Raw genomic sequence first — 23398 nt, forward strand, 5'->3', positions numbered from 1 at the left:
GGAGTTGGACGAGTGAAAAAGTTTCTATAACTTTCATATACAGTGGTTGCCTTGCTCGGACCTGGTAGCTGTCAGAAAAGCATACGAAGATGGCGTGGCGCTGCTACCGTGCCACGTCTAGGTTTACAGGGAAAATACACGCAAATTTGAGAGAGTCATTCATATCTACTATCTTATTTGTGTGTTTACTTTTTCCTTTTACCACCGAAGCTGGCTTGTACACCGCTTCTGATCAGGTAGTCGTTTTAACCCCGGATAATGTGGACAGCGTTTTGGTCAATTCTACAGCCGCACTGGTTGTTGAGTTTTACGCCTCTTGGTGCGGGCATTGTATTGCTTTTTCTCCCGTATGGAAAAGTCTCGCAAGCGATATTAAAGGTTGGTTTGCATTTTCCAGTAATATAATATTCAGTGTTGGCCTATGGCAGTCTCGCCTACTTCCTGGTGTAAGACTAGTATTGTTTTTGAACGGGTTTCAAGTTTATATCATCAAATTAATTAAAATGTAGTAATTTAAGATGTAAAATTATATTCGTGTATTAATTAACTTTTACTCAATGCCTTCTATATAGGTTTCGATTACGAAGAGAAAAACGCAATCGAAAACGTTCATTAAAGGCATCAGGTTAATTAAATTAAATTAAGGCACGAATATAATTTGGATGTATCTTAAATGACCACATTTTCATGAATTTGATATAAACTGGAAGCCCATTCATAAACAGTACCGTAGGCGGGGTTTTTACAACGTATTGAACGGGTTGTTGTTAGTAAACCAATCATAATTGACTGGTCATGTGTTAAGTGTACAAGTCATGGGTTAAACAAATTTAAATGTTCTTTCTTGCGACATGGATCCATCAATTTGTCTTCGTTTTTCACTTACAGTGCATTCGTAAAGTATTCAGACCCCTTTTCTTTTTCCACATTTTGTTACGTTACCACCTTATTCTACCATTTATTCAATTACGGGTTTTCCTTAAATCTACACACAATACCTCATAATGACAAAGTGAAAACAGTTTTTTTTAAATGTTTGCAAATGTCTTACAAATTCAAAACAGAAATACCTTATTTACATAAGTATTCAGACCCTTTTCTATGAGACTTGAAATTGAGCTCCATTGTTTCCGTTGATCATCCATGAGATGTTTCTACAACTTCATTGGAGTCCACCTGTGGTAAATTCAATTGATTGGACATGAAAGACACACCTGTCTATATCAGGTCCCACAGTTGACAGTGCATGTCAGAGCAAAAGCCAAGCCATGGGGTCGAAGGAATTGTCCGTAGAGCTCCGAGTCAGGATTGTGTCGAGGCACAGATCTGGGGAAGGGTAAAAAAAATGTCTGCAGCATTGAAGGTCCCCAAGAACACAATGGCTGCCATCATTCTTAATTGGAAGAAGTTTGGAACCACCAAGACTCTTCCTAGAGCTGACTGCCCAGCCAAACTGAGCAATCAGTGTGAAATGCCTTGGTCAGGGAGGTGACCAAGAACCCAATGGTTACTCTGACAGAGTTCCAGTGTTCATCTGTGGAGATGGGATAACCTTCCAGAAGGACAACCATCTCTGCAGCACTGCACCAGTCTGGACTTTGTGGTAGAGTGGCCAGATGGAAGACACTCCTTAGTAAAAGGCACACGACAGCCAGCTTGGAGTTTGTCAAAAGGCACCTAAAGGACTCTGACCATGGGAAACAAGATTCTCTGGTTTGATGAAACCAAGATTGAACTCTTTGGCCTGAATGCCAAGCGTCACGTCTGGAGGAAACATGGCACCATCCCTACGGTGAAGCATGGTGGTGGCAACATGTTGTGGGGATGTTTTTCCACGTCAGGGACAAGTCCAGGATCGAGGGAAAGATGAACGGAGCAAAGTACAGAAAGATCCTTGATGAAAACCTGTTTGAGCGCTCAGGACCTCAGACTGGGGCAAAGGTTCACCTTCCTACAGGACAATGACCCTAAGCACACAGCCAAGACAATGCAGGAGTGGCTTCGGGACAAGTCTCTGAATGTCCTTGAGTGGCCCAGCCAGAGCCCGGACTTGAACACGATCGCACATCTCTGGAGAGACCTGAAAATAGCTGTGCAGTGACGCTCCCCATCCAACCTGACAGAGCTTGAGAGGATCTGCAGAGAAGAACGGGAGGAACTCTCCAAATGCAGGTGTGCCAAGCTTGTAGCGTCATACCCAAGAATACTCAAGGCTGTAATCGCTGTCAAAGGTGCTTCAACAGAGTACAAACTAAAAGGTCTGAATACTTATGTAAATGTAAATTTCAGTTATTTATTTTTAATACATTTGTGAACATTTCTAAAACCTGTTTTTGCGTTGTCATTATGGGGGTGTAGATTGATGGGGGGGGGGAACAATTAAATACAATTTAGAGCAAGGCTGTAATGTAACAAAATGTGGAAAAAGTCAAGGGGTCTGAGTGCTTTCCGAATGCAGTGTATGTATTCATGTATTCATCAAACTGCAGTGCAAATTGAGACCGTGTGTAGTATCCAATTTCTAAAACAAAAATTATTAGTCTATGCAGACTTTTTAAATTTATTTATTGCATTTTTTTTTTAAATAAAGCAATTATTAACAATTGTTTTAATTTTATATTCCTGTATTATTCCACTTTAAAATGTAAATTGCGGGATAAAAGCTGTGTGATGCTGACCTTGTTGTTTTTCAGAGTTCAGCACAGCCAGTATCTCAGCCCTCCCCCTCCCCCTCCCCTCCCCTCCAAGGCAGACTCTACATTTTTTATTTTTTTAAAGGGGTGGATCAGCTTAATTTTGCGGAAAGAATGTTGCTTCCAGACTCTACATTTGATTATTGGAGCATATGATGTGATTTAGGAATTTGCATTCTGTCCATCTCATAGCTACTCTTGTTCAAACACCATCCTTTGGAATCCCAAATTAGAATACATTTTGGCATTTCAGGTCTCAGTCTATATGCAGGATCCAATTAACTGTGTAACCGGAAAATAATCCCATGCAGTTAGTTTGAAATGGACATAGTTTCCTCTTGGCAGCAGGCCCAAACCATGAGGCAGGTTTTTATATTGTGACAATACCACCCTTGGTTTAAAGGTTTTCATGGATAAGTGAGGGTGTCTATTGGGTTGTGCCACAGCACATATATTCACACACTCCTCCAACCCGTCATAAGAGACACTTGAGTTTTACTTTTGGCGTTATTTATCTCCGTGACTTTACAAGATAATGGTTGATAACATAGGAAGTAGAATAAAGAAGACAGTCAGGAGGTCACATTGATTCCTCTTTTCTGAATGAAAGTGTTAGATCATGAAGTCTTCTTCCTCTTTTGAAGAAGGCGCTATACCACTTGTCATGTGTGTTACATGTCAATGCTCAGATTGTGCTGTTGTTCAATTTTTTTTTTATAGAGTCTTAATAGAAATGTACTTGATGTTTCAATCATCAACTATTAGTGATATGTTGTGGTCCCTATGTAAATTGTATTATCCTCCTCGCTCCACAGCAGAGCAGAGCTTGACAACTTCTTTGAGACAAACAGTGTGGGACACCTGGCCTTGCTCTTTGAGACCTCTAACTCATATGTGGGCAGAGAGGTAAGAATTAATTAGCATCAGTCAAGCTACATGCTCCTCAGAGGGAAATGGAGGAGAAAAAATCCTGGGGTGGTCAAATGGTTAACATTTACAAGCACACGAAAAACATTTTCTATGTATAGCAGGTGTTGGCAAAAGACAGTGATATTTTTTTGGCTCCCCTAAATTTTGATTCAGCCCCCCCCCCCCAAAAAAAATGGGGGGGGGGGGGGGGGGATCTGTTCCCACGAATTCCCACAATTAAAAAAATATATATAAAAATTTGAGATATGTGATCATGTCTCATTTTCATAATCATTTTTATTTTCTAATAGAATCTATTTTTGGACTTAGTTGTGGTCAATTTGCAATGTACAAATCATTGTGCCCTCCGACCATCAGCCCTGAAAAAAATTGCCCCCGGCTGAATCTAGTGGCCTACCCCTGCTGTATAGTAGGCAAACATTATGTTAACTGTGTCACTGTGTCAACGAGTGTGTCAACAAGTGTGTCACTACGTCAAGTGTGTCACTATGTCAACAGTGTACTTGTGTGCCTAGTACAACCAATTTGAAACAACATGCAGACAGTCGGTCATTACTGTGTTGGTTTTTCTTCCTCACCAGTTGACTCTGGACCTACTGCAGTATGAGAAAATAGCTGTGCGGAGGGTCCTGAACTTCCCCTCCTGTTACCTGTACTATCCTAGTGGGATCTTCACCAGGCTCCATGTGTGAGTGACTGCTCTAATACCATCACAATATGTGACAGAACTGCAGATCACTTTCAGCTTTCCTCAGAGTCTGGACCCTAATGTACCTACTCATCAAGAGTTAATTTTCTATTTTCACAGTTCAATACTCAACAATGTTGTTGTGAAATTTGTTGTGTTATACACTTTTATAGTAGGATGCCTTTTAACATCTGGCCTCTTAATGGGATCATGGAATTAAAATATTCTATTATTATTATTATTATCACTCAATATCATAATACTTTGAATGATGATTCCTCACCCTGTGAATTAATCTGTTGTTTCTTTCACTTTGTTTTGCTTATTTCCATAACTTGGCATGCAAGAGGAGTCTTTTTAGTTGACAAATGCAAAAAAGGAAATGATTTATTGCTGATTTATTTATTCCCCCCTCTTCCAGGGCGTACAGAGGGGGTTTAATTTATTGCATGGATACAATGGCGTTCCTTTCCTGCGGTTCACCTGCCAAACCACCCCAACGTTGCCTCGCGCTGCGACAGATGGTCGCCCATTGAATACGTGATTGATCCGGGGGGGGGGGGGGGGGGGGGGGAATGGAGTCGCACATCCGTCATGCGTGTGCCTCTCCCAGGTGAAAACGGCCCCTCCCCTCCGACGTGTGCCTCTCCCCCCTCTGACGCGTGCCTCTGTGCTCTGGGGACCCCACAATGAATAGCGACCCAGCGAGTCTAGTGTAATTGAGTCCCAGGCAGGGGTGGGCCGGGCGAGCTCAGGCCTGGAGCGTCCTCCTGCTCTCATTGGTCCACAGGGTGGTTTGGCTGGCTGGTAAGAACAGGGAGACGGATAGCAGTCTTTTTGTTCCTTTTGTAGGGTTAGTAGAGAGGGAAATGATCAGCGATGGTATTTCAGCACCATCTGTTCACCAGAGGAGAGAGGAGGGCTTAGTGAGGAGACCAGGGGCCCACCTGTGGTCTGTTGAGGGCAGGCCCTGGCACATGTAACCACTTGTATCCTGTTCCTAGACAGAGAAGCTAAAAACCGTATTTTTCCACTGTAGCTACAATATACTGTGAGGTCTGTGTTGTTATTCTAGTGGGAAGGATTTTTCACCTGTTTCCATGGTTAAAATCTTCCTGTGGCTGGTGCCAGATTAATAGAAATTCATCAGCCCTAACTGTGAACTCAACTGTCTGCTTGGCTTTCTTCCAGACAACTTGAGGCCCGGACCTTCTACACCTACGCCCTCCAGAGGCTTCCTGGGGTAGTGCGGGCCGGAAAGTCACTGCCAGTGACCTCTGACCTTGCGAAAAACACAACAGAGGACCAATTGAGACCATTTAACAGGTAAAGCATTTTAACTTGACAAAACAGTAATGGTGTCCAGAAAAATAAGTTCCTAATTTTTAGGTGTAAGATTTACCAATGTAACCCCATTGATTCCATGACAAAAATGTTGAATTGTGTGTGTCGTTAGGTCTCGTGTGTATATGGCAGACCTGGAGTCTACTCTGCACTACTCTCTGCGCGTGGAGCTGGCAGCTCACCCTGTCATCAAAGGAGAGGCACTGAGCACACTACAACGCTACATCTCAGTACTAGCGAAGGTGAGTGGACAGGTTTGCTGCTCACACTGAAACTAAACCATACCCACACTGAACACTAACCTCACCCATTCATCCTCTCTCTGTTCATATCAGCCCTAAAGAAGATGGTTGGCTGGCTTTTGTCAGGGCTATGCAGTTATGACGACATACCACTAGAGGGAGAGTGAGACAGTGCTTTGGATTTGTTCAAGGATATCAGTTGTGAAACAGAGGCCTTCCATTTAGCTGCATAATTAGTTCTAATTCAGTTTTGCTTTAAAAAGAAATATGAAAATATGGTCCATATAATTCACCAAATGAACAAGTGCCATTGTTACTTGGTTCAAAATTCCTAATGTAATACCGTTAAGTGTACAATAACTTTACTATTATATAGTTTTTACATGCTTATACCTTCACACCCAAAAATGTGTATCACAGTAGGAATGACACTCTCAATGGTGAACCCAAAATTGGAGGTCATTGACTTGACAGGACACAAAAGGCTCTCTTGGGGAAATACTTTATTTGCTTCCCATTGGATCCCCACCTCTTTTTTTTTGTATGCAGACATACCCTGATTAGGATTTCTTAGAACTGGGTAAAACCCCTGCCCCCACCCCTCACCTCCCCTCCCAGCTCTATGCTACCCAGAAGTGTGCCAGGGATCCCAAGACAATGACCTCCCCAGTCCTGCTCGTATTGGCTGTGCATCAGGCATCAGGCCTCTCCACCACCAATCTCTGTGATTATTTCAGACTCTCTAGGGAGGGATTGAACGGACTGTGGGAGGGTTTTTCTCCAGCCCCCCATTAACTCCAGTTTGTTTTGTCAATACCTCAAACTCCCTGTGGTATTTGTCAGTGCCCCACAACAATGTCCTTGCTGAGACTGTAGCAGAGAAAGCAGGCATTGCAGCAGTATTTATTGACGTTTGTCAGACCGTTGCCTCAACAAAGGGGTTGTATTCAACCTGTTTTAGGGATGGTTTGGACCAATACAGACAAGTGAACCATGTGTATAAAACCATGGTCTGTCTGTTTATGCTCAATCTCTCGTATCCCTTCAAGTGTTATGACCAAATGGCAGACTGTACAGCACTGTTTACCCGTCTACTTGATCACACGCACAGCATGTCACAGCAAACTAAGATTCTTAAACTTCCAGAGTGACTGGTGTAATTGGATCATCCTGAGAATGAGTCACTGTGCACAAAACCTATAGCTGGTCTCATACCGATGACACGCTCAGCTGTCAATAGAATCTGTGGTGTGCTGTGTGCTCCCACATCACAGTGCATCTCTGTCCCAGACAGGACGTAAACAAGTTATATTTTCTTGCGCTATAATATTACTAGATTTACTGTCTTGTCAACCAGAATCCAGATTTATGAATCCATACATGTATATGAGGATTTTAAAAAGTGGATCTGGGAAGCATGAGAGCATTACAAAGAGGTTTTAGGATTACCGTTTCTATCCTGCTTTCTTGAAAGAAGCCTCCTGCAGCAAGGGAGGGCGGGCCAGGGAATAAAACAAGGATTTAGGGTGGAGCTTGAGCCCAAATCCATCTCTCTCCCGTGGCGCATGGCTCAGTGTGTCCATGCTAAGGTTAGCAGTTAGCGGAGGTGGATGGTGGTGGAATGTGGCTGTGTTAACTGATTGGCCTCAGTGATACTGTAAGGATAGCCCACCAACCTCTGGACTCCACCAGTAGGACAAAGGCCTTTGTTTGTTGGGTTGTGGCTGGGCTGTGGGCATGACAGATAGGTCCACTAGGCTGCTGCATGCAGGGAAGCAGTTAGGCAGCTTTTACTCAGTGGCATGTATATTGGTCCCTGAGGTTGAATGAGGCAGGATTAAAAAGGGCTTCCCCGGGCCAGGCCGACAGATGCATTCTATTTTGAACGTCTCTCGGAGGAGACTGCGGTTTCTCAAGTGCTGATACTAATCGGATTTAAGATGACATATTGCCGGGTGAAGTGGATTGTCATGGTCCTCTGAGAGGCTGGGGGAGGGGGCAGGGGGTTAGGTTTGGGGGTCAGGTGGGGGCTCTGATAGTGGTTAGAGGTATACTACCAGAGAAGAGGTCACTCGGAGAGATCCTTCATGATGGGGATACAGTATACTGTAGCATTGATTCATCACACTTGATATGTTCATGTTTGCCAATCAAATACTTCAGACCAAATTACTACTAATTTCCCAGCCAAATATGTTGGCCTTTGCTTATGATTTAGGAAATCGATACGCAGGTGGAGAGCAGAACATGCTAAGTATTTGGCTCTGGTGAGCAGAGCCCATTTGCCTGCCCGTCCCCAATTTCCTCGCTGTTAAATTCAAATGTGTGTTAATGAGCTTTTCAGCCTGGTTAGTGCCCAGTAGTCCCCAGACCTAGGCGTCTCAGCCGCCCGGCCGATGATCTAATTGTCCTCCTCAGCAGCAGCAGACGGGGGACCTCTTTTGTTTCCTGTTAACAACCCACCTGTAGTACAGGATTGGGTATCTGTATCTGTGAATACCCAAACACCATCTTTTTAGCTGAATGTCTCAGATTAAGGGAGCAAATCAAACCCTGTATGGGGCTGTGTGGGCCACAGGGGTTAAGTAAATCTCCAGGTGCCTTTTTAAGTGGGCCTGGTGTAATGGAGATCCAGTTAGAGTGATGAATAGAACCATGAGCCAGGCACCCAAACGCTGCTGAACAGATGGCCAGGGCAAATTGAAAAGACTCTGCAGCACAAATCAAAAAAGGTGCACCTCTGGGATGCTGTCCCCTCCCGGCCAGGCTGGGCCAGGCCCCTGCCTCTGTGTCGCACTGATGGGTTTGTGCCCCCGTGCCGCAAAAGGGCAGCACTGGCCCACTTCCAGGTCCACCATGTTCACACTGCTGGATGTTACTACACTGACTGTTTCTTGTGGGTGTGTGCGTGCATACACGCCTGCACATGTGTGTGTGCATCTGATTTGATTGTTATCTACAGGCTCCTCATAAGTAGTTTTCGCCATGACAACACCAGAAAATGCTAATGAACTTAAATAGTCCATTGTGACTGAGACATCTTACCTCTGTTTTGAATGGGAGAAGGTTGCCATGACAGCCTACTGTTTATTTGGTCGTCTCTTAGCCGTTAGGGTTAAATGCAGGTCGACCTGTAGAATCTAGTCAATAGCAGTATAGTGATGGGTCTTCCAGGGTGGCTGTTGTAAGGGTTCTTTAAGGATCGGAAGTGGCTTTACACCTCCAATCAGCTTGTTCTGTTGTTAATGCCTCCCTGTCTTCAGCTGACCCTCTTCTGTCACCATCCGTCTCAAACACAAGGCACTGGGATTTCCTCCCTGCCTCCCATAGTGGCCCACTGTTAGTTGCAGTGTTATATTTCCACACACACCATGTTGTCTTATTTATTAGGGATCCCCATTTGCTGCTTCCAAGGCAGCAGCTACTCTTCCTAGAGTCCAAACATATTAAGGCTCTTCCATCACACATAAAATAAAATATAAAACAGTACATCATATAACATTATTACACCACTACATATCTACAATACAAAATGTATAATACCACAATGCAACAATATTTCAATGTACGTGTGTTTAGAGTGTGTGTGTATGCATGCATGTGTCTGTACCTGTGTGTTAGTCTCTTCACATTCCCTGCTGTTCAATATCTGTTTTTTTTTATCTGATTCTACTGCTTGCATCAGTTACCTGATGTGCAATAGAGTACTGTGTGCCTCCCATAGTCTGTTCTTGACTTAGGGATTTTGAAGAGACCTCTGGTGGCATGTCTTGCGGGGTATGCATGTGTGTCTGAGCTGTGTGCTAGTCGTTTAAACAGACACCTCAGTGCATTCAACATGTCAACACTTCTTATAAAAACAAGTAGTGATGAAGTCAATCTCTCCTCCACTTTGAGCCATGAGAGATTGACATGCATATCATTGTTAGCTCTCTGTGTACATTTAAGAGCCAGCCGTGCTGCCCTGTTCTGAGCCAATGGTAACTTTCCTGATTATGTTGGAGAGGCTTCCATTAAAGAACACCCCCTGTGTTCTGTTAGACAGGTAACTCTTGGTCCACAATATAGCAGGGGGTGTAAAGCAGTGGACTATGATCAATAATTTCAAAAGCCGCACTGAAGTCAAAACAGCCGCCACAATCTTTTTAATCAATTTCTCTTAGCCAATCATCAGTCATTTGTTTAAGTGCTGTACTTGTTGAATGTCCTTCCCTATAAGCGTGTTGAAAGTCTTATCAATTTGTTTACTGTAAAATAGCATTTGTATCTGGTCAAACCCCTTTTTTTTTCTTTTTTTTTACTAAGGGTTGCTAGTATGCTGATTGGTCGACTATTTGAGCCAGTAAATGGGGCTTTACTAAGGTAGCGGAATGACTTTTGCTTCCCTCCAGGCCTGAGGGTACACACTTTCTAGTTGGCTTAAATCAAATAAATGGCAAATAGGAGTGTCAATATCATCTGCTATTATCCTCAGTAATTTTCCATCAAAGTTGTCAGACCCCGGTGGCTTGTCATTGTTGATAGACCACAATAACTTTTTCACCTCTTCCACACTTACATCATTTGGTCAGTTATACTTGGATGTGTAGTGCCAGCGTTTGTTACTGGCATGTCATGCTTAAGTTTGCTAATCTTGCCAATGAAAAGGTCATTAAAGTAGTTGGCAATATCAGTGGGTTTTGTGATGAATAAGCCATCTGATTCAATGAATGATGGAGCTGAGTTTGCCTTTTGGGCCAAAATTTCAACATACTTCTTGACAACGGCAGAGGTTAGAGAACGTAAACAAACAGTACAAGAAACAGTCATGACAAATTCTCCGGTGTCTTATACACTGTCGTTTTTACTAAATTAGTGGAAAAAAACATTACACGTTAAGTATGGCAAAAGCGGGTTTAGGTGAAATTTCTAAACTCAGACAGATGGCATGACAGATGGATTTCCAACTCATAGTAATAATAATCTATTACCACACAGTACAAAATATACTGTTTAAGAGTCTATTGTATGAAATGAGAGGAGTTAATGATGATGATGTTTACCTGTAATGTTGTCTTGGGCAGTACTTCCCTGGTCGTCCTGTGGTGAACAACCTGCTGAAGTCTGTGGACACGTGGCTGAAGGGTGAGAAGGACACAGAGCTGTCCTACAGCTCTCTGAGGGACGCTCTGGACAACACTGCAGAGGTGAGGGGTCAACCCGCCAGCCAATCAGACAAGCCTGAGGCAGAACCACTCACCATATTGTTGATGAGCCAGAGTCAAGTGATTTTTATAGATGATAGCTGAAATATTTCACGCATAGAGTATCAGCACACAGGGAAGTAGGTTTATGTAATGCTGTAAATGAATCTTGTGAGCCTTGTGCCAGCATATGTATTATTGGAAAATGTATGTGTTGTTGACTTTGGATCTAAGCCGACATGCCTATAGGTTCCCCAATTGGACCAGTCACTTAGTGACATCATTAGCTTTTAGCAGCCGAATCAATTAATCAATGAAGAGGTATGAACCAGCTCCTCTAAGAAATGGACTGGTGTCGAACAGTATACACACACCGAATCTTTACTATCGACTTTGAAGTAATTCTGTCAATCACAGACTCTGCAATCCTGGGCAGTGGCAGGGAGGAAACGACAATATGTCAGAAATATGCTGTTTGATCAAAGCGTGTTTTAGCAGTGTTTCCTTCCCTTGACCTGAACACAATCTCACCACTCTGTTGAGGCGTTTCCATTAACCTGGAATCGCCATGATATAGAATGAGAATAGTATGGCATAGAACGTGCTCCCACTTAACATGACATGTTGCAGTAAAATAAATCATAGATGTATTTTCCATGTACTTACTTGGCCTGTTTTCATTCATGTAAACTAACCTCTTATTAAGAATCCTCAGATAGAGCAGGTTATATGGAAACCGCTTTATGAGAAGATAGGGCGACATCAATCAATCTTAGTGTTAAAATAAATCAAATCAAATATTCAAATTTGATTGGCTACATACACATATTTAGCAGATATTGCGGGTGAAGCAAAAATGCTTGTAAATGTGTGCGTTTGTGTGTGATCAGGTACCTAATGCTGCGCTGCCTGAGGGGGTGAGGTGGGTGGGCTGCCAGGGCTCCAAGCCCCACTTCAGAAGGTACCCCTGTGGCATGTGGACCCTTTTCCATGTCCTTACTGTACAGGCCGAGGAAGCTGCTGGCAAAGGTAGGAAAACTCACTGAACAACAGCTATTTTCGTTTTTATGATTACATGATCACTAAACTTCAGTTAATTCAAGAGGAATGTTCCTGGGACAATGGTAGTAAGTGGAAAAGGGACGTTGTTAGAAGCTAAAACAAGTCCTCCTGCCATGTTAGCCTGTTAATGCGGCCTTTAGAGCCCATCGCCTCCTAGGAAATTGGCCAGAAGTCAGCAGCCATTCAGTCTTAGAGGAGTGAGTGTGCCCAGGCGATGAACCATGACACAAGTGTTTCCAGTCTGTTAGAACCCCTATGGCTCTCTGGGGACAGATCTCTCCAGGTCATTGAGCCAGTCAGAAGAGTGTACAGCGTTCACACAGGGGCTGCTGCTTTCAATACAGGGATATGGTTCAGCTAGGGGAGACCAGGGTGGGGGGTGACCAACCGGGGACAAGTGCTTTGTAAACAAATTAGCCTGGAATGTTTAGTGGAATATTTTGCAATGACCGTATTTAACTGCACACACTTGCACAACATTTAGACAGTCCCACACAACAACTCTCACACACTTACTTCAGTGTTAAATTCCGTAAGTAGCCTATACAAAGCTCTTTTTTCTTTTTTGTTCTGTTTTCTTGTCACAACAGCATCTGAAACAGTCCCTAATTGTGGGTGGGTCAAAAGGGATTTCTTTAGATTAGTGGAATATAAGTGGTTAAGAATGGAGGCAACTGACCAGCACTCCTCTCCTGGAGGGCTTAATACCAGGGCTTATGGGATGGGGTGGAAAGGGGGGCACATAACCTGCAGATGGGCCAGCAGGGGACCAGGGGTGTCCATCTGGCCCCCTGCGGATGGACCTCTGGATTAGGCCTCCGCCCTACCACCACGGATCATCTGAGGGCAAAATAAAGCTTTACTGTAGGGAATTAAACACAACAAAAACCTGCAGCAGACATTTCGGTGCTGGTACTGGTGGTGACATCTGCCAACCTGGTTGTTTTTCAGAGCACATTGACTAAATACTGGTATTCATGGAATATATCAGAGCACCGTGGGAATGCCCAGGGGACTCAGGATCCAGGCCCTTTATTGCCCTGTTATTAACCACTAATAGTTTAGCACTGAAGAATTCCTCACTATCCCTGTCCATGTCTGTTGTCCATGTTTTGATGTTTTAAGCCTTTCATAATAACTGGCAAAACATTTTAAGGGACCTTTGCACCTTTTTTACATTGTGCCAAACCCATATGTCCTTAGCCATACTAAATGTATACGAAACAATATACAGACATTCCTTGCTGCAATTTTCAAATGTACAATATTAGACTCCTTTTCAACAGTACACTGATGTGTATAACAAGTATGCTTAATCTTGCTAATAACTTCCTCCTCCTATGCGTTCTTCTCCCCAGACCCCCAGGAGGTGCTCCAGGCAATGAGGTCATACATCCACAGTTTCTTTGGCTGTCAGGCATGTGCCACCCACTTTGAGAACATGGCCCAGGAGAGCATGTCCCATGTGGGGACACTGTCCTCCGCTGTGCTGTGGCTCTGGTCCCACCATAACCACGTAAACAATAGACTGGCAGGTAAGGATGCATGACAAATGTTACTGCTACTTCCATTGAGGACGATTGGTCTTTAAGACTGAACCTCCAACACGTAAATCATAATATGCTAATTAGTAAGTATAGAATTTGCATATATCATCATATTACTATAGAGTAGTATGATAAATTGAAATGTCTCCTACAGTGGCCACCATTGTCCATACAATAACGTTAGATAAATGTGGCTCCCACAGGCCATTGTACTTTTCCCTCTCCCACTTCCCTCCTAGAGGATCTCTTTCAGCCTCTCACTCCTTTAAAAGGGCCCCTACGGACCCCCCCCCCCCCCCCCCCCCCAAGTGTCCCAACTCTACTCCTAACCCCTAAATCCCTATAATACGCCTGGCGATCCTCTGGGCAGACACCAGCTGTCCCCCCTCACTCCTCCTCACCCAGTCTCCCCCTTCTCTTCTTCCTCTCAGAGATTAGCCCTCCTTCCAGAAGACTGAGATTCCCTGCCCTGCCCTAGCCTGTCTAGAGCTCACTACAGGTCAACAGTAAATACTAAATCTATGACCTTAACTGTAGTGCTAAAGACTGCAAACGGCCAAGACTGCAGCCTTGATGTCTGTGTCATTTTAATGAGGGCTATATGGCTGCTGAGTTGGCTGTTAGGGCCATCATTTGAGTTTATTTGGCACAAGCCTGTCATTATCACCTCACTTCGTTGAATCACATTGTTGTTGTTTCTGTGTGATGGTGATGACTCCCCCATCCTCAATCCCCTGGACAGCCTGTGTCCTGAATAACAGGGTAGAGGGGCGTGTGCGTCACCTTCTGTGCTTGTCCCTGGTCCCCAGACACTCCTCCCTATTAGGACTGCATGTCTGTCCCTCCCCAGAGAGTCATATCCTTCGCTTGACAATTGATATGGCAACAATCTCCCAGAGCGAGGACCATCAGCCCAAGAGCTCAATTTCCAAGATGCTTGTGACAGCAGTTGGCACACGCCATGTCACCTTCATCACGCTTCCCCCTGTTTTGTAATCCCTCACCAGGATGCTTCAGGTTGTGACGTTTGGGGGCAGGGCCTCAAGGGGTGGGCTTGGCTGGTGGGGACGGGATGGTGCAGGGGTGTTGGTAGCATTGAGTAGCAGTATCTCCTCCGTCGGTCTACCCCCCTCACGCCTCTGCTTCTCATCCCAGTCTTCCCCAGGGGGAACGTACACTCCTCTTCCCCCTCTCTTTCTCTCACCCCCCCTCTCCACCTCCTCGCTAAAGTGGGGCTCTTTAGCAGCTCCCACTGTCCTCCTTTCAGAGGCAGCCATGCATGAAGCGGGGCCTATTTGTAAAGCAGCGACGCAATTAATTTAGCTGGCACAAAGAGACCCTGAGCCGAGCCCGGCTCGGTAGCAACAGCAGACCTGTCCTGTTGCCACTTGTCAACAGGGTGAGATAGAGACGCATGTCTACAGACACCAGAGCCACGGGGCTGCCAGGGCTCAGTGAGGAGGGGAAGGGAGATGCTGAGGACGCTCTCTCAGTAGTGCTGCTGGGGACTGGAGCAGCTCGTACTGTATCAGCCTCATGTTGTTGGTTTGCTTTGTAGAGCATCACTCTGCTAATCTACCAGTCTGCCTACATTAATAGTGCTCCTCTGTGTCCTGTACAGTAGATCTCCACATTGAGAATTAGTGCTGAAGAAACTATTTTGATGTGGTAAATAGATATTTCTTCATACTTCATTAATATTTATGGGATGCTTTGAATGACATTCCCTGACAAGCCTTTGTTACAGTATCAGTATACTATTGCTACTATAGTATCAGTACTATTGCTAAAGTCACCCCTGGAAATGAAAGGCAAGGTAGTTAGAATAGAGACATCAAAGACATGTCGTCATAAGGGGACGGGATATGAAAGCTGTCACACTGGTGAAATGTATAAAAGGCTCCAAGCCCAGCAGGACATAGTAAAATTGATGTATCTCTTATGTAAAGTGCTGTATGCAGAGTACATACACACATGCATATGACTGAGATTAATCTGGGGGAGAGACGGGCGATGTAAATTGACAGCGCTGTAAAGTGACAGAACTGCTGCAGCTTTGACTTTCCTCTCGCATGGGCGACGACAAGCAATTTATTAGCAGATGCCTCCATTTGGGGGGCTAAAGAAAACATGTAAAGCAAAAAAATTGTAATTCATTAAAAGGAGAGCTCCCCTCTGGAGGTGCCTGCTTTCATATTCAATTTGGAGAGTGGGCCGTCTTCAAAGGGGTGTGGAGGTAAGGGGTTCTGGGTCTGGGAGAGGTTGGGGAGGGGGGGTGGGGTAGCTGTCCGCTTGGACGACGTCTATTATCTCGCCACCCCTCCCTCCGGGACGTCCCAGAAGCACATTGATCATTGTTAGACCCTGTCACACTGTCACACACACACCGAGACATCACACACTCATCCACACACACGATGCAAACACTGCACTTACTGCTTATTATGAGCCATGTGGAGAAATGGATCTTTGTAATGTATTCAAGCATCAACATAGATTCTGCATGCAAAAATACCTCTGTCTTGGTATCAGTTTAGTTTAATTGTGTGAGATGTCATCAGTATGTCCTTCTATTGGACCAGTCAGTTTTACCTAATACATTTACATTTCCACCAAAACAGTTTACCCTCTCAACATGACTGTGTTGTTATCTGTATCATTTATGTTAGCTCTGATAAGTAAGCACACTTACTCATCCTAAGTAACCGTCTCATTCCTGCTGACCAGGTGCTCTGAGTGAGGATCCCCACTTCCCTAAAATCCAGTGGCCGTCCCCAGAGCTGTGTCCCAGTTGCCACGGGGTTAAGAATGGAGAACACACCTGGAACCAGGAAGAGCTGCTCACCTTCCTCCGCTCCCACTTCTCCTCTGAACACCTCCTCTCTGACTACCTGGAGGAGGAGGCGGCCCAGCTCCTCAGCAGGCAGAAGGAGAGGCTGGTCGCCAGGCATCAGGAGAAGGAGCAGGAGGCCAAGAGAGGAGCAGAGAGGAGGGCCAGGCAGACCCAGGACACCTTGGTCAAACCACTGCCGGAGGAGGAGGAGGAGGAGGAAGAAGTGGCTAAAGAAGAGCCAGCAGAAGAGGAGGAGGCAGAGAGGGCAGGAGAAAAGGTGCAGATGTCTGAACCCCCACCCTGGGTAAAGCCCAAGGCAGATGTGTCCCACCAGCCCCAGCGCAGGCCCAGCATCGTGGGGCTGAAGTTCAGGCCCCCCCAGGAGGAGATTGTAGACCTGGACTCCTTCATCAACCAGCACTACAAGGCCAAGGCCCTCCGCGCTGCAGCCAGAGTGTCCTCCCGTGTCAAACTCAGGACCCTGCAGAAGGAGGAGGAGCCGCAACCTGGAGCCGGCCTGGAACAGGGGCCAGTGCTGCGGCTTGGGATGCAGCCCGTGGAGCTGGCGGACTTGTTAGGGCAGCACAACACGCTGCAGAAGAGGATTCTGACGGGCAAGTACACTGGGTCAGAGGAGGAGGGGGCTCTGGAGATGTACCCGCACCCTAACAAGAGGCGCTGGATGTCCTTGCTGAGCGTGGGCTTCTCCAGACTGGACATCAGCCTGTGTGTGCTCCTCTACTTCCTGTCCTCAATGTGTCTGCTGGCCATGTACCTCTTCTTCAAGAACCGCCGGCGGCTGCGACTGGCCAAGGTGGCTCTGCCATGAGTCAACATTACCTGGCAATGCTACTGTAGATTTACCCATACTGTGACGCTGTGGTCAGTTCCGAAACCCTCCAACTGAAGGATTCGTAATGTTCCGCATCAATGGATTGCTTCATGGTGCTTGCATTCAGGATAATAATTTGACCCCAAAATATTTAGCCTTTTTTGACCACTTCTGAAGGATGAATTAAAACACCAGGGAATTAATGGGATTTTATTATTTTTTGTGAAAACAACTAAAGGGGTTTATTTGATATTTATTGTAATTCTTAGGCTGTATATAATGACAAATTAATTTATGTGAAAAAAGAATCACTGTATAGAGTTTTTTATGGATAAAAGCCCTAATGTAATAGGAGAAACACTGCTCTTCTCTTAGACCTGTCACTGCCAGCCTTTCCAAAGAGTTCTATAAGCTGTGTACTCTAACAACTATTTTATATTCTTAGAAAGAAATCAACCTCCATTAGAAAATGTGATTTTACAAAGAGAAATGTGCCTTTAATGTCATTTTGGAAAAACAGTGCCTGAAAGTAGATTATCCATATTGATTTTAGCATAAAGCAAGTGGATGTTTCCAAATAAATAAAGATACTATATGATAAAATGTGTGTATATATATATATATAGTATGTGTGGTCAGATTAATGTTGTTTATTGTTCACACTATAGAATTAGTTCTTATTCTATGGTTCACACATTCTGATCCAAAGTGGTCTATGTTGTGACTGGCCATACCATGCTATTGTCTGATTGGCTAGTGCATCTTACATGTCCCAATTAGCTTTGCACAATAGAGTTTAGACATGAATGAAGTGTTGTAGAGCAGCACTTGTTCACAGGTTACAAAATAAGCAGGATGGGGGTTTTGGCTGGTGTCCATTACATTAGGCTTACTGGTCTCACTCAACTCGAGATACTGTGTTTTGCTTTGCTTATCTCAATCAATCAAATTATTTTTGCTAAGATTTTGCATCGTTGTAGTTGTTCAATAGTGGACTTTAATAGTTCTCCTAGAGCAAGTTGCACTGTTAGAATATACACTATAACTACCTTTCTGCTGTTTTATAACTATAGATTAATGTAAACCAAATGTACATACAGTATACCATCAATATCCAAAGTACCTGAGATGCCAGATTATTCATTTTTTTTTTTCTGTCCCTCCACAGCTTTCCACTTTATGTTTTGCATGAGGTTTTATGAGTAACATTCAAATGTTTTGTTTTGAGGAAGGGGGTAGGGTAAGGAGTGGTGGGGGTGTCTGTAGGTTGAAGGAAAAAGGCTGTTACCATCTGGTCTGTTGCGCTAGCTAAATCCTAACAATTTCATTGGGATTATAGCAAGTGAGTAATCCAGTTTTCCTTTGGGCTGTGGGAGATTACCGTGAGGATTAGCTCCCACCCGATAATAAACTTTATTAAAACGCAATCGGCTTTCAGGGTCTCTTCCTTCACACACTTGCAAGTGGGCTCTGCTGGGGGTGTTTCAACCGTGGATGTGAAGGCTGGGTGGATACCTTGGGGAATAGGAGGGTTTTGATGTGCTCCAGATTACAAACTCATATGAAGGACAGTAAACGCTTGATCTTGAGCTTTGTGTTTTCCTGGAACATTGCATTTCACCCATCCCGTGTCCCTGACCCCTCTAGTCCAAGCCCTCCCTGTCTCCTGGATTTCACATTGGCAGAGTAGAGTAGAACCATGGTCACAGCAGCCAGCAATGTGATGGTGGCACTCTCAATTGTCTCCACAAAAGCCCACATGATTAATGGCCCTACATTGCAGTTGAGCACCAAACCTGAGAAGCTGTGATCTCTGACCTAATCAAACCTTTCAGAATTGTGAATTATGGCAAGTTACAGTTTATGATCTGTAGAATGGGCTGAGAAAAGCATAGTTTGTGATGCTGAAATTACTGCAAAGTTTATACATTTTACTGATTGCCTCTGATGTATCGTCTATATTACTCATTCCGGGGAGGTGTATCTCTCTGATTGAGCTGTCTGAGACGTCAAACTGCTGTAAGAATGAAGACATGAACAAACATTTGTTAACTGTACTTATTTACTTGCTTTATCACTTGCTCTGTTACTTACCTGTTACTACTTACCTAATTATTTTTCTCAATTTACTTGTTTATTTGTTTAATTGCTGTTGGATTGTGAGTTGTAAAGGTGCTTGTTGACACCCTCCCTGCTGCTTGTGGCAACCCTCAGGTGCTTTGAGCCCTAGAGCCCAGGATATTATGTGGGTTGAGACTAATGAGAGTTAATGAGGAAGTTGGCTGTGCAATATACATCTGTGGCTTTGCCAATACTGAAGGTGAAAAGTGCACACTGAGAACAAGGTTTTCTAATCCAGTCGTAGACTCTCAGCCATCCACTTGATATCCCTGCTCATGAATCGAGATCACAGAGGGACACTTTTACTACTTTAACATCTTTTAGAAACTGAGAAAGCCTCTCCTTGCACTGATCCTAAAACGTGGCCAGACTCGGTGAGGTCTGTGTCTGTAGCACTACACCAGAAGAATGGAAATGTTAATGTTATGGAAGCTCAAAACAGAAGGGTAAAAAAATCACCTAGCTGCCCTGTATGGTGTTGTCTTCCACAATGCTTAGTTTTATTGTCGGCCTCTCCTGTATTCACAGCCAGCATGTTTATTACCTGTGTATTGATATTAAAATGCAGGACAGGCTTGATACATTTTCTGTCATCTCTCTCTGAATTTAATAATACTATAAAGCTTTCCCCTATAGAGGTCCAGCATGTAGAAATGTATTAATTTAATTAAAAAATGAAAGACAAAATAGGTTAATATATGATATACCCTTATCACATTTCATTCACCCATTTATCCAGGGTTTTTACATTTGCCTCTAAAGAGGGAGTCAAGCAGGTTCAGATTCATCTCAATTTACTGCCATGGCTCAACCTCCTCCACTTGGACCGATCTCCTTGGACACACATCTCATCTCTCATGCATCTTATCCTATCTTCAGCTTCCCCACCCTGGCCACCAAATCATCCTCGGAAAAGGGATATGTCTCCTGAGAGAGATGATAGCAGAGGATACCTCCAGAGGCAGATTGGCCATCAGGCTGGACTGTTTTTTTTTTTAGCTATGATCCCTTATTGATTTCACTTGTTAAATCCACTTCAATCAGTATAGATGAAGGGGAGGAGACAGATTAAATAAGGATTTTTAAGCTTTGAGACAATTGAGACATGGATTGTGTATGTGCCATACAGAGGGTGAATGGGCAAGAGAAAATATTTGTGTCTTTGAACAGGGTGTGGTAGTAGGTGCCAGGCGCACTGGTTTGTGACGAGAACTGCAACACTGCTGGGTTTTTTACAGTCAACAGTTTGCCCTGTGTATCAAGAATGACCCATCACCCAAAGGACATCCAGCCAGCTTGAGACAACTGTGGGAAGCATTGGAGTCAACATGGGCCAGCATCGCTGTTGAACGCTTTCGACACCGACACATTGTAGAGTCCATGCCCTGACGAATTGAGGCTGCTCTGATGGCAAAGGGGGGTGCAATTGCAACTCAATATTGGGAATGTGATCCTAATGTTTGGTATACTCAAAGCATTATGAGCTGATCAGTGTCACGGCAGCCTTCCCTCTCTTCACTAAAAGAGGGGGTGAAACAGGGATCGGACCAACACGCAGCGTAGCCAGTGCTCAACATGTTTAATTAAACAAAAAACAGTGAACACTTACAACGAACAAAAAATAACAAAGTGTGGCAAACCAAAACAGTCCTATCTGGTGCAGAACACAAACACAGAGACAGGAAACAACCACCCACAATCCCCAACACAAAACAAGCCACCTATATATGATTCTCAATCAGGGACAACGATTGACAGCTGTCTCTGATTGAGAACCATATTAGGCTGGACACAGAAACAGACAAACTAGACACACAACATAGAATTCCCACCCAGCTCACGTCCTGACCAACACTAAACAAGCAAAACACATAAGAACTATGGTCAGGACGTGACAGTACCCCCCCCCCCCCCCCCCTGAGGTGCGGACTCCGAACGCACCCCTAAAACTCAAGGGGAGGGTCTGGGTGGGCATCTGTCCGCGGTGGCGGCTCCGGCGGTGGACGAGGACACCACTCCACCACTGTCTTTGTCCCCCTCCTTAGCGTCCTTTGAGTGGCGACCCTCGCCCCCGACCATGGTCCAGGAACCTTCACCAAGGCCCCTCCTAAATATAGACAACTCAGGACAGAGAGGTAGCTCAGGACAGAGGGGTAGCTCAGGACAGAGAGGTAGCTCAGGACAGAGAGGAAGCTCAGGACAGAGAGGTAGCTCAGGACAGAGGGGCAACTCCGGACTGAAGGACAGCTCCGGACAGAGAGGCAGCTCTGGACTGAATGGTTGCTCCGGACTAGATGCAGCTCATGACTGGAAGGCAGCTCATGACTGGAGGGCAGCTCATGACTGGAGGGCAGCTCATGACTGGAGGGCAGCTCATGACTGAAGGGCAGCTCATGACTGGAAGGCAGCTCATGACTGGAAGGCAGCTCGTGACTGGAAGGCAGCTCATGACTGAAGGGCAGCTCCTGACTGGAAGGCAGCTCATGACTGGAGGGCAGCTCATGACTGGCGGGCAGCTCATGACTGGAGGGCAGCTCATGACTGGAGGGCAGCTCATGACTGGAGGGCGGCTCATGACTGGCTGGCGGCTCATGACTGGCTGGCGGCTCTGGCAGCTCCTGACTGGCTGGCGGCTCTGGCGGCTCCTGACTGGCTGGCGGCTCTGGCGGCTCCTGACTGGCTGGCGGCTCTGGCGGCTCCTGACTGGCTGGCGGCTCTGGCGGCTCCTGACTGGCTGGCGGCTCTGGCGGCTCCTGACTGGCTGGCGGCTCTGGCGGCTCCTGACTGGCTGGCGGCTCTGGCGGCTCCTGACTGGCTGCCGGCTCTGGCGGCTCCTGACTGGCTGGCGGCTCTGGCGGCTCCTGACTGGCTGCCGGCTCTGGCGGCTCCTGACTGGCTGGCGGCTCTGGCGGCTCCTGACTGGCTGGCGGCTCTGGCGGCTCCTGACTGGCTGGCGGCTCTGGCGGCTCCTGACTGGCTGGCGGCTCTGGCGGCTCCTGACTGGCTGGCGGCTCTGGCGGCTCCTGACTGGCTGGCGGCTCTGGCGGCCCCTGACTGGCTGGCGGCTCTGGCGGCCCCTGACTGGCTGGCGGCTCTGGCGGCTCCTGACTGGCTGGCGGCTCTGGCGGCTCCTGACTGACGGACGGCTCTAGCGGCTCCTGACTGACGGGCGGCTCTGACGGCTCGGAACAGACGGGCGGCTCTGACGGCTCGGGACAGACGGGCGGCTCTAATGGCGCTGGGCAGACGGATGGCTCAGATGGCGCTGGGCAGACGGATGGCTCAGATGGCGCTGGGCAGACGGATGGCTCAGATGGCGCTGGGCAGACGGATGGCTCAGATGGCGCTGGGCAGACGGATGGCTCAGATGGTGCTGGGCAGACGGATGGCTCAGACGCCGCTGGGCAGGCAGGCAGCTCAGACGCCGCTGGGCAGACGAGCAGTGCAGACGGCGTTGAGCAGACGAGCAGTGCAGGCGGGGTTGGGCAGACGGCCGACTGACCTGCTGAGGCGCACAGTAGGCCTGGTGCGTGGTGCCGGAACTGGTGGCACCGGACTGGAGACACGCACCTCAAGGCTAGTGCGGGGAGCAGGAACAGGGCACACTGGTTTCTCAAAGCGCACTATAGGCCTGGTGCGTGGTGCCGGAACTGGTGGTACCGGACTGAGGGCACGCACCTCAGGGCGAGTGCGGGGAGAAGGAACAGTGCGTACAGGGCTCTGGAGACGCACAGGAGGCTTGGTGCGTGGTGCCGGAACTGGTGGTACTGGGCTGGAGACACGCACCACAGGGAGAGTGCATGGAGGAGGAACAGGGCTCTGGAGATGCACAGGAAGCCTAGTGCGTGGTGTAGGCACTGATGGTACTGGGCTGGGGCGGGAAGGTGGCGCCGGATATACCGGACCGTGCAGGCGTACTGGCT

The 23398-nt window shown here is 46.2% G+C and overlaps 1 protein-coding gene across 1 annotated transcript; it reads left to right on the forward strand.

Annotated features, from left to right (window-relative positions):
- The first annotated feature begins 42 nt into the window (after window positions 1-42).
- LOC120054259 (sulfhydryl oxidase 1-like) lies at window positions 43-18781 on the forward strand. The gene is made up of 10 exons (XM_039001683.1): window positions 43-378; window positions 2694-2748; window positions 3509-3599; window positions 4205-4311; window positions 5503-5637; window positions 5768-5897; window positions 10961-11083; window positions 11971-12109; window positions 13501-13677; window positions 16417-18781. Exons 1-10 carry the CDS (start codon window positions 90-92, stop codon window positions 17349-17351), a joined length of 2181 nt encoding a protein of 726 aa, XP_038857611.1. The 5' UTR covers window positions 43-89; the 3' UTR covers window positions 17352-18781.
- The last annotated feature ends 4617 nt before the right edge of the window (window positions 18782-23398 follow it).

The sequence above is a fragment of the Salvelinus namaycush genome, chromosome 10 (assembly GCF_016432855.1).
Source record: "Salvelinus namaycush isolate Seneca chromosome 10, SaNama_1.0, whole genome shotgun sequence".
Taxonomy (NCBI): domain Eukaryota; kingdom Metazoa; phylum Chordata; class Actinopteri; order Salmoniformes; family Salmonidae; genus Salvelinus; species Salvelinus namaycush.

Excerpts from the sequence above, each read along its gene's own strand:
- LOC120054259 (XM_039001683.1), top strand. The coding sequence starts at position 90 with ATGGCGTGGCGCTGCTACCGTGCCACGTCTAGGTTTACAGGGAAAATA. Across the intron at positions 2,749-3,508 it reads CCCCTCCCCTCCCCTCCAAG|CAGAGCAGAGCTTGACAACT; the intron begins GCAGACTCTACA and ends CTCGCTCCACAG. Across the intron at positions 4,312-5,502 it reads ATCTTCACCAGGCTCCATGT|ACAACTTGAGGCCCGGACCT; the intron begins GTGAGTGACTGC and ends GCTTTCTTCCAG.